Here is a 10,483-nt window from a genome sequence, read left to right as displayed (position 1 = left end):
TGACAGATTCTCACTCTGTTGCCCAGGCTGGAGTGCAGCGGTGCGATCTCATCTCACTGCAACATCCACCTTCTGGGTTCAAGCGATTTTCCTCCCTCACCCTCCCATGTAGCTGGGATTATAGGAGCCTGCCACCACACCTGGCTAATTTTTGTATTTTTAGTAGAGCCAGGGTTTCACCATGTTGGCCAGACTGGTCTTGAACTCCTGACCTCAGGTGATCTGCCCGCCTTGGCCTCCCAAAGTGCTGGGATTATAGGCGTGAGCCACTGCACCTGGCCTTAAAAGACATTCTTGAAATGACAAAATAATAGAAATTAAGAACAGATGAGTGGTTGCCAGGGTTTAGGGAAGGGGAGTTGTGAGAAGAGATGGATTTGGTTATAAAAGGGCGACTCAAGGGATGCTTGTGGTGATAGAAATGTTCTATATCTTGACTGTGGTGGTGGCTACACAAAACTACACTAATGGAATTGCATAGAGCACACAAAAGTGAGCACTTGTAAAACTGGGGAAATCTGTATAAGGTTTATGGATTCCATCCATATCAGCATTCTGGGCTGGGCACAGTGGCTCACACCTGTAATCCCAGCACTTTGGGAGGCTGAGGTTGGCAGATTTCTTGAGCCCAGAATTTTGAGACAAGCCTGGGCAACATGGCATGACCCAATCTCTACTAAAAATACAAAAATTAGCTGTAGTCTCAGCTACTTAGGAGGCTGAGATGAGAGGCTCGCTCGAGGCTAGGAGGTCAAGGCTTCAGTGAACCCAGATCACACCACTGCACTCCAGCCTGGGTGACACAGTGAGACCCTATCTCAAAAATAATAATAAAGCCGGGTGCAGTGGCTCACGCTTGTAATCCCAGCACTTTGGGAAGCCGAGGTGGGTGGATCACCTGAGGTCAGGAGTTCGAGACCAGCCTGGACAACATGGTGAAACACCATCCATACTAAAAACTCAAAAAATTAGCCAGGCGTGTTGCCAGGCGCCTGTAATCCCAGCTACATGGGAGGCTGAGGCAGGAGAATCACTTGAACCTATGAGGCAGACATTGCAGTGAGTCGAGATCTCGCCACTGCACTCCAAGAACAACAAGAGCGAAGCTCTGTCTCAAATAATAACAAATAATAACAATTTTTAAAACACTCTGGTTTGATATTTCACTGTAGTTTTGCCAGATGTTACCACTGGGGGAACCTGAGTATGGGATACATGGGATTTCTCTGTATTATTTCTTACAATTGCATGTGAATCTACAATTACCTCAAAATAATGATAATAATTTAAAAGTTTAGTTTAAAAAAATTAACCTGGAGAGCTCTCCCTTCCTTTGGGTGCCCAGTCCAGGTCCTCCGTACCTTCCCTTCCTCTCTGTTCTGTAGGTCACCAGCGATAGTGAACTGGAGTCCATGACCGACAAGATGCTGGTGAGAGGGCACGCTTACTCAGTGACTGGCCTTCAGGATGTGAGTCCTGAGAAATGTGCCCTACCCCGAGGACCCTGAGAAGGAGAGAACGTCTCCCTGACCCCATAACTCTGACCTTTAACCACCCCTGCCTACCCAGGTCCACTACAGAGGCAAAATGGAAACACTGATTCGGGTCCGAAATCCCTGGGGCCGGATTGAGTGGAATGGAGCTTGGAGTGATAGGTAGGTGCCCCCAACCCAGGTCAGGGGTGGTCAGAGGATACAGCAGGCAGTGCTAGGTGGACCGACTGGTATCCCGTCTGGGAGAAAAACCTGTACAACAGGGCAAAGCCCCTCCCTCTAGATTCTCCATCTAGCTCCGCACCCCAGCAGGCAGACATTTAGGGAAGAGGGAGTCTCTTGGAGAGGAAGGAGGTGCCACGTGACCTCCGCCCCTCTCCTTCCACCGCCCATCTCTGCTCCAGTGCCAGCGAGTGGGAAGAGGTGGCCCCAGACATCCAGATGCAGCTGCTGCACAAGATGGAGGACGGGGAGTTCTGGTCAGTGTGGCTTGGGGTGGGCTTCCTACCACTGCCCTAGGCCCTGCTCCTTCATCTCCCTGCTCCGCTCCTCTCTGTGCCTTGGATGCAGAGGCTCGGGTGGTTGTTGAGGGGTTGTGGTTCAGGGAGAGGGAACTGAGGATGCAAGTGTGCTGCTGATGGGCTCCACCCCCACCCCACCACAGGATGTCCTACCAAGATTTCCTGAACAACTTCACGCTCCTGGAGATCTGCAACCTCACGCCTGATGCACTCTCTGGGGACTACAAGAGCTACTGGCACACCACGTTCTACGAGGGCAGCTGGCGCAGAGGCAGCTCCGCAGGGGGCTGCAGGAACCACCCTGGTGGGTGAGGGGGTTCAGGGGAGGGGTGTGCAGGGAGTGAAGAATGGGCCATGGCTCACCATGAAACCAGACCTGGGGCACAAGTCACCGGAGTCAGGGTCCATGAGGTCAGGGGTTAGTCAGATTTCACAGCCGCTGTGGAGGAGACAACTCCTGTGTGGCTGGGGAAGCTTGGTCCACCCTGGAAAGGGCGTAGCCAAGGGAAGCCCCCATATAACCATGCTGACCCGCTTCCACCACAGGCACGTTCTGGACCAACCCCCAGTTTAAGATCTCTCTCCCTGAGGGAGATGACCCAGAGGATGACGCAGAGAACGATGCTGTGGTCTGCACCTGCCTGGTGGCCCTGATGCAGAAGAACTGGCGGCATGCACGGCAGCAGGGAACCCAGCTGCAGACCATTGGCTTTGTCCTGTATTCGGTGGGTGCCTGGCTGGTCCCCCCGGCCACTCACTCTCCCTCACCTGGCCTCACTCCTTACTTGTTTGCTTGCTTTCTTGCTTTCTTACTTTCTTGCTTCCTTTCTTTCCTTTCTTTCTTTCTTTCCTTTCTTTTCTTTCTTTCTTTCTCTCTCTCTCTTTCCCTCTCTTTCCCTCTTTCCCTCTTTCTCTTTCTTTCTTTCCTTCTTTTTTTTTTTGACAGAGTCTCACTCTGTTGCCCAGGCTGGAGTGCAGTGGCGCAATCTCCATTCACTGCAAACTCCGCCTCCCCAGTTCAAGTGATTCTCGTGCCTCAGCCTTCCCAGTAGCTGGATGACAGGCATGCACCACCATGCCCAGCTAATTTTTGTATTTTTAGTAGAGATGGGGTTTCACCATGTTGGCCAGGCTGGTCTGGAACTCATGACCTCAGGTACTCTGCCTGTCTCGGCCTCCCAAAGTGTTGGAATTACAGGTGTGAGCCACCACGCCTGGCCGCCTGGCCTCACTCCTTTCTCCCCAGGGCCACTTCCTGCCTGGGAGAGGAACAGGCTCCAACAGGCTTCACAGCCCTGATTTCTCTTTTTTTTTTTTTTTAAGACAGGGTCTCAATCTGTTGCCCAGGTTGGAATGCAGTGGTGTGATTACAGCTCACAGCAGCCCTGACCTCCCAGGCTCAAGCAATCCTTCTACCTCAGCCTCCTGACTAGCTAGGACTGCAGGCAATTGTCCTGCTAGTTTTTTTTGTTTGTTTGTTTTAATTTTTTGTAAGATAGGATCTCACTATGTTGCCCAGGCTGAGCCCTGACTCTTGAATGGTGCTTTGTGCTTTCCAAGCCAGAGCCAGCAGGTTTCTCTTCATGGATTTTATCGTTTGTGCCAGGCATTGTTCCAAAGGTCTCAGGAGTACTAACTACTAATACCTTTAAGGAAGCAGAAGGAGCCTGTGGACCAGCGATATGAAGTCACTTGCCCAAGCTCACACATCCAAGGGTCAGAGGCCAAGCCTGTGTCCTGATTCCCAGGCACTCTGAGACTTTTCCACACGCCGCCCCCCGCCGACAATCCATCCCCCTTGTCTGCTCCACCAGCAGCACTCATTCCAGGAGCCAAGAGAAAGCCCTGAGAAGCATTTCCCAAGCCAAACCATGCTTTTCAAAATTCTCCAAATCTCCAAAAGAATGTTGTTCATTCACTTGCATTCCCTTCTATAAGCAAGTTTTATGGAGCACCTACTGTATGCCAGGCCCCTGTTCAGTCTCCAGGGGTTCAATAGTGAGCAAAACAGACACAAGCCTTGCCCTACTCTTAGGGCCATTAGTCCACCAGGTTAGCAGACTGGTGCCTCAGGATAACATTTTTGCTGGGGGTGGTGGCTCATGCCTGTTATCCCAGCACTTTGGGAGGCCGAGGTGGGAGGATCACTTGGAGGATGCCCAAGGAATTTAACACCAGCCTGGGCAACACAGCAAGAGCCTGTCTCAACAACAACAACAAAAAAAAAATTAGCCGGGCATGGTGGCACACGCCTGTGGTCCCAGCTACTCGAGAAGCTGAGGTGAGAGGATCATTTGAGCCCAGGAGGTCAAAGCTGCGCCGAGCCATGATCGCACCAGTGCACTTCAGCCTGGGCACAGAGTGAGACCCTGTCTCAAAGACATCTTCAAGGTTAAAAAAGCTCAGGAAAGACTACTCCAGCCTGAGCTCTCCAGTGCACACAAGCACACTGAGGTGCTGATAAGCCACCTCTGCAATAGAGCAACCTGTTTAACTTGGTTTAACTCACATGTTTACAAACTCATTTGTCCTCGATCCTCAATTTTGGCAATCTTCTATTCACTTCCTGCAGGATATGAGTGTTCCACGGAAAAGCAAAACACTGTCCTAGATTTTTATCCCAGCTCTTTCACTTTTCAGCCGTCTGAGGTTGGACAAATCACCTCACATCTTTGGGATTCTGTTTCCTTCCCTTAACCTGGAATGATAAAAATCTACCTTATATAAACTGTACTTTACTACCCAAAGCTGAAGGGCTTTTTTTTTTTTTTTTTTTTTTTTTTTTTTTTTTTTTTTTTTGAGACAGGGTCTCACTCTATTGCCCAGGCTGGAGGGCAGTGACATGATCATGACTCACTGCAGCCTTGACCTCCAGCTCAAGCAATCCTCCCACCTCTACAGCAGAGGGATCGTTAATGCCAGGACCTTTGAACTGTCAGAGCCCGTGCCCCACTCCACCACCCGTGTCCCAGTGCTCTTAATACCCCTCCAAAAACACATGCACACAGACACAGACACACACTATACACATCCCATTTGGCTTCCGAAGGCCTGAGGCCCTTCACCACCCTAGAGATCTGACTCTCCTCTTTCTTCCCTTCCCAGGTCCCAAAGGAGGTACAGAAGATAAAGATGTGGGGCTTGTTCCTGGACACACACACACCCCACCCCTGGCTGCAAGTGGATTGGCAAAGGGTGGAATTTGGCGAGAGGCTCTGGGGGTCACTGGGTTAGGATTCCAGCCCTCTTGGGGACTGGTAGGGGTCGGGAAAGGAAGAGACCCTATTGGAGTTGCGGGCCACTTAGGTGGTGTCCAGGCCAGGTCAGTTGGTGGTGGCACCTACCTCCAACCCTGCCCGGCCAGGCTGTTCACCTTGGGGGGCCCTCCCTCCCTAACCTCCCGTGCCAGTCCTGTACCCACCTCCAGGGTGCATATAGTTTCAGAACATCCAGGATGTCCACTTGAAGAAGGAATTCTTCGTGAAGTATCAGGACCATGGCTTCTCAGAGATCTTCGCCAACTCACGGGAGGTGAGCAGCCAACTCCGGCTGCCTCCGGGGGAATATATAATTATTCCCTCCACCTTTGAGCCACACAGAGATGCCGACTTCCTACTTCGGGTCTTCACCGAGAAGCACAGCGAGTCATGGTAAGGGACTGCACCTCACTGCTCCAAGGCCTGCCACCCAAGAGCTGCAGGATATCAAGCTCAGAGAGCTGCTGTCGGGTCCTCCCTCACTTTGTCCCTATTTTACAGTCAGGGAAACTGAGGCATGAAAAGGTGAAGTCCCAGTTAGTGGCAGAACCAGACCTAGAACTAGAACCCAGATTTCCATGGAGCTGCCCTATATTGCTTCAAAGACATGACATGACCCCCAGAGCACCCTGCTGAAATCCCCATCTCCCTCCCCCTGGTAACTCTTGAGCTTTCAATGATTTTGCCCAGGGAACTGGATGAAGTCAACTATGCTGAGCAACTCCAAGAGGTGAGGGGAGGCTGTAGGGCTGGGGGTTGGAAGGAAGCTCCCAGGCCTGTGAAGGAAGTTTTCTAACCAGGTCCCTTTCCCGCTTCCTTGCCCCCAGGAAAAGATCTCTGAGGATGACATGGACCAGGACTTCCTACATTTGTTTAAGATAGTGGCAGGAGAGGTGAGCAGGCCACGGGCGGAGGGCTGACGGGAGGGGGATGAGGGGCTGGAGGGACCCAAGTGGGGTTCACTGTCCCCCTTCCTAGGGCAAGGAGATAGGGGCGTACGAGCTCCAGAGGCTGCTCAACAGGATGGCCATCAAATGTGAGTCTTCCACTCCTGCTGCACACGACCCCTCCCCCATATTTTGTGCCCCTCTTGATCACTCCCAGTGCCCCCCACGATACCTCATTTACCCTGTCTCTCCTTTCTACCCCCTCCCTTCCTCACAGTCAAAAGCTTCAAGACCAAGGGCTTTGGCCTGGATGCTTGCCGCTGCATGATCAACCTCATGGATGTATCCTCCTGTCCAGTGCTCTCTTGGCCCTGTCCCCTGCCTACAAGCCTGGCCCAGAGATGGCCACCCTCGGCCAGCCATGCCCTCCTCCCTGATGGGGATTAGACTCTGGGGTAGCAGAAGATGCCAGTTCTTCTGACTGCTACAGTACCAGAACCCCAGGGCTTGTGTGTCTCCTCGGGAAGCCCCGCTGCTTGCCTGTCCCCTGGGATGCCTTCTCCACTCCCTTCTCTGCTGTCCTTGACCACCTTCCAGAAAGATGACTCTGGCAAGCTGGGGCTTCTAGAGTTCAAGATCCTGTGGAAAAAACTCAAGAAATGGACGGTAAAGGGCACTAAAGGGGCAGCCTCCAGGGGTAAGGAAAAGAGGGTCTTAGGAGAGATGGAACTAATGAGGGGAAGCTAGAACCGGAGCCCTAACCACACACACACACCCACACCACACACACACACACATACACACACTCACACACAGACACAACACCACACACACACACACACACACACTAGAAAAGGGTCTGTTGGAGTGTGGCATATTACCCAGTCAAAATATTTTATAACAAGTATAGCTCAGGTATCAACTAGTCATGAAGGATGCACACAGAGAGCGCCGGGCAGGGCACCAGTGCCTCCGACAACCCATGCTTGGCATTAACCCTTAGGTCACCAGATGATAGGAATATCAGGAGTGGGCCAGGGTTGGAGTGGGGCATGGTGTCTTAGGCCACTGCTGTGAGCCAACTGTCCTAAAGTATTTATTTTTCTTTTCTTTTCTTTTCTTTTTTTTTTTTTGAGACGGAATCTCACTCTGTCGTCCAGGCAGGAGTGCAGTGGTGTGATCTCTGCTCACTGTAACCTCCACCTCCTGCCTCCTGACTAGCTGGGATTACAGGCACGCACCACCACACCCAGCTAATTTATGTATCTTTAGTAGAGAAGGGGTTTCGTCATGTTGGCCAGGCTGGTCTCGACCTCCTGACCTCAGATGATCCACCTGCCTCGGCCTCTCAAAGTGCTGGGATTACAGGCGTGAGCCACTGCACCCGGCCTCAGTATTTCATTATTTCAACCACCATGCCATGCACGTGGCCCTACCACATCTGTCTGTCTATTCAGGACATCTTCAGAGAGTGTGACCAGGACCATTCAGGCACCTTGAACTCCTATGAGATGCGCTTGGCTATTGAGAAAGCAGGTGGCCAAGGGTCAGGTGTGGGCCTTGGGGCAGGGAAGAGGATGGCAGCATCCAGAGGCCTGGACTTTTCCCCTCCCCACTTCTTTCTCTCTCAGGCATCAAGCTGAACAACAAGGTAATGCAGGTCCTGGTGGCCAGGTATGCAGATGATGACTTGATCATAGACTTTGACAGCTTCATCAGCTGTTTCCTGAGGCTAAAGACCATGTTCAGTGAGTTAGGCATCTACCCACACTCCAGCCTAGGCCAGGGGCTGCGGGCCCTCTCCCATACACCCTGATGGGTGCTGCTCCAGAGCCCCTCCCCCTTACAAGGCACAGGTGAAATGGGTTCAAAGCCCAGCTCCGCCACTTGCTGGCAGCTGTGACTTGAGCAAGTCAATCTTTCTGTGCCTCCATTCCCTCCTCTTTAGAATGTGGATAATAATAGTACTGCCCTCAAAGGACTGAGGTGCAGGTTAAACCAGTTAGTCTATGGAAGGCACTCAGAACTGGGCCTGGCTCCTGGTGAGGCTATGTGAGTTGCTCTCATTAATTCCCCACTGGGCTAGGGGATTTATGTGGGGAACAGCCAGGAACAGCTGGTGTTGCCCCTTCCTACCTAGTTGGGAGTGGTTCTTTCAGAACACTGACTTAGCACTCAGCCCCTCTCCCCCGCTTCCTCTGTAACACAGCATTCTTTCTAACCATGGACCCCAAGAATACTGGCCATATTTGCTTGAACCTGGAACAGGTACTTGGAGAGGGGTGGGAAGGAATCTGCAGGATTGCGCCTGCCTGCTTCGCAACCCCACCCCTGCCCAGCTCTGCTGTCCTCTGGCCAGCATCTTGCCCCCACCTCTTCCCACCCTGGGATCTGCTTCCTGTCTCCACAGTGGCTGCAGATGACCATGTGGGGATAGAGGTGTGAAGGAGCCTGGCCATCTCTACCAGGAGCAGCGAGGTTCTAGCCCAGGAGGGTGGGATGCTTCTTGTAGCCCTCAGCTCTCCTGTCTCTGCTGATGAAATGGGCTCCAGGTGGCAGTGCCCAGGTCCCATGTTTACTGCAGCAGTGGGACCTCCGTGCCCACTCCCCGAGCTCAGAGCCTTTCTCTTTTTTCCCAAACCAGGCTTCTGATGGCTGGCTTTCCCCCACCATCGCTCTCTCTCAGAGTATATTTTACTAAAGGGTAGGTGATGCTTCCCCAGGATCCCCCTGGCTGGAGAGGTCAAGAATAGGGAAGGGACTTGTAGCTCATTTCTTACACTCCATGCTTGCTGTCCTGCTCACACCTCCCTGCTGACCACCCATCCTGGCACAGCCTCTCTCTTTTCCTCCCCACCTGTGGACACTATTCTAATAAATAGCACATGCCATTGGCTTCCCTGTCTCTGTGTTTTTATCCCATGAAAAGACTGGCGAGGGTGGAAGTCACTTCCCCAGGACCAAAGGATTGGGTAGCTCTCAGCCAAAGATGATAGGGAGCACATAGAAATGTGCAGTTGTCACAATAACTAGAGGCCACAGTTGGTGTTTATGGGCAGTGCCGGATGCTAAGCACACAAGTCTCTCCCTGTGAAGAACTGTGCGGTGTGCCCTATGGTGGAGCGCCTCTAGAGGGGCTGAGCCAGTGCTGGCAGGAGTCTCATCGGCTGCTTCAAACTGGGGTCCCCAAAGGTGGCACTGCAGGGGCCTCAAATGTTAAAAATCTGACACCTGCAGCAACCAGCAGGTCACATAAATGAACAAACCTGCCGGGCGCGGTGGCTCACGCCTGTAATCCTAGCATTCTGGGAGGCCAAGGCAGGTGGATCACCTGAGGTCAGGAGGTGGAGACCACCCCGGCCAACATGGCAAATCTCCATCTCTGCTAAAAATACAAAAATTAGCTGGGCTTAGTGACATGCGCCTATAATCCCAGCTACTTGGGAGGCTGAGGCAGGAGAACTGCTTGAACCCGGGGGGTGGAGGTTGCAGTGAGCCAAGATCATACCACTTCACTCCAGCCTAGGCAACAGAGCAAGATTCTGTCTCAGAAACAAATTAAATAAATAAATTAATTAATTAACAAACAAACCCTCCTGGTGTGGGACTGGGAGGGCTGAGGACTGTGGCAATAGGTGAACTCATTCCTGCCTTAAAGGTGTTCAGATTCAGATCGTTATTACTATTGTTAGAAATTTGTTGCCTGCTCACTTACTAAACCTCCCTTAACTATCCTCCACCTTATCCAGAGAAGCTTCTTCTTTTAGAAAATCAAGCAAAACAACTAAGCCAAGACATGTTAAAAAAAAAAAAAAAATTGAAAAGGAACCTATAAGGAAATACAAGGGGAGGGATTGTTAGATATGAGTTCTAAATTTCTTTTCAAAAAATTAATATATCAGTATGTTCAATTATTTGCCTTCTACTTTTAAATGTCTTCATAAAGCAACTTTTTCAATTACCTACTCCACTCTTATTCCAATTGCCTGCTACCTGCTCTGCCCTGACTCCCGCCAAAGTACTCATGCCATCATTCTCCTTAAATTAGTCAATCAGAATTAGTTTATCATGTGCGGTCTAACCCTAGCCAATAGGGGAACGACACAGCGTCAGGAATAAGAACCCCTTCCCCTCCCTTGTCCAAATGTGCGCTCCCCATTGTTCCATCTAGGCTCACCCCTCTATATAGAAGTAACTTGCCTTGCTGAGAATTTAGAAGAAAATTTAAAAAAAGAAAGAAATTTGTTGCCTGTCAAGCTACTGCCCTTGCAGGAGGCATGGAAGAAACACTTATTTCTGGGTCCACCTGTTTTTGACCTCGGGAT

General features: G+C 51.3%; 1 protein-coding gene across 5 annotated transcripts in view; it reads left to right on the top strand.

The window, feature by feature from the left end:
- The window catches only part of CAPN11 (calpain 11), a 24,688-nt gene extending 15,633 nt beyond the window's left edge, over positions 1-9,055 (top strand). The window contains exons 8-23 of one of the 5 annotated variants that reach the window (XM_017878119.1): positions 1,386-1,469; positions 1,570-1,655; positions 1,898-1,972; positions 2,158-2,318; positions 2,561-2,739; positions 5,120-5,131; positions 5,453-5,664; positions 5,962-6,001; positions 6,099-6,164; positions 6,250-6,307; positions 6,436-6,500; positions 6,756-6,824; positions 7,616-7,694; positions 7,790-7,906; positions 8,368-8,426; positions 8,569-9,055. In XM_017878119.1, coding sequence (XP_017733608.1) covers positions 1,386-1,469; positions 1,570-1,655; positions 1,898-1,972; positions 2,158-2,318; positions 2,561-2,739; positions 5,120-5,131; positions 5,453-5,664; positions 5,962-6,001; positions 6,099-6,164; positions 6,250-6,307; positions 6,436-6,500; positions 6,756-6,824; positions 7,616-7,694; positions 7,790-7,906; positions 8,368-8,426; positions 8,569-8,595 — 1,389 coding nt within the window. In that variant the 3' untranslated portion in view covers positions 8,596-9,055. Of the gene's footprint in view, positions 1-1,385; positions 1,470-1,569; positions 1,656-1,897; positions 1,973-2,157; positions 2,319-2,560; positions 2,740-5,119; positions 5,132-5,452; positions 5,665-5,961; positions 6,002-6,098; positions 6,165-6,249; positions 6,308-6,435; positions 6,501-6,755; positions 6,825-7,615; positions 7,695-7,789; positions 7,907-8,367; positions 8,427-8,568 lie in introns of those variants that run through there. The other 4 variants (XM_017878121.1, XM_017878120.1, XM_017878123.1 and 1 more) reach the window with 4 other exon arrangements.
- Positions 9,056-10,483: the final 1,428 nt, after the last annotated feature.

The sequence above is a fragment of the Rhinopithecus bieti genome, unplaced genomic scaffold (genome assembly GCF_001698545.2).
Source record: "Rhinopithecus bieti isolate Rb0 unplaced genomic scaffold, ASM169854v2 scaffold_9981, whole genome shotgun sequence".
NCBI lineage: Eukaryota > Metazoa > Chordata > Mammalia > Primates > Cercopithecidae > Rhinopithecus > Rhinopithecus bieti.
The sequence above is the reverse complement of the archived record's forward strand: the minus strand, read 5'-3'. Positions and strand labels throughout refer to the sequence as shown.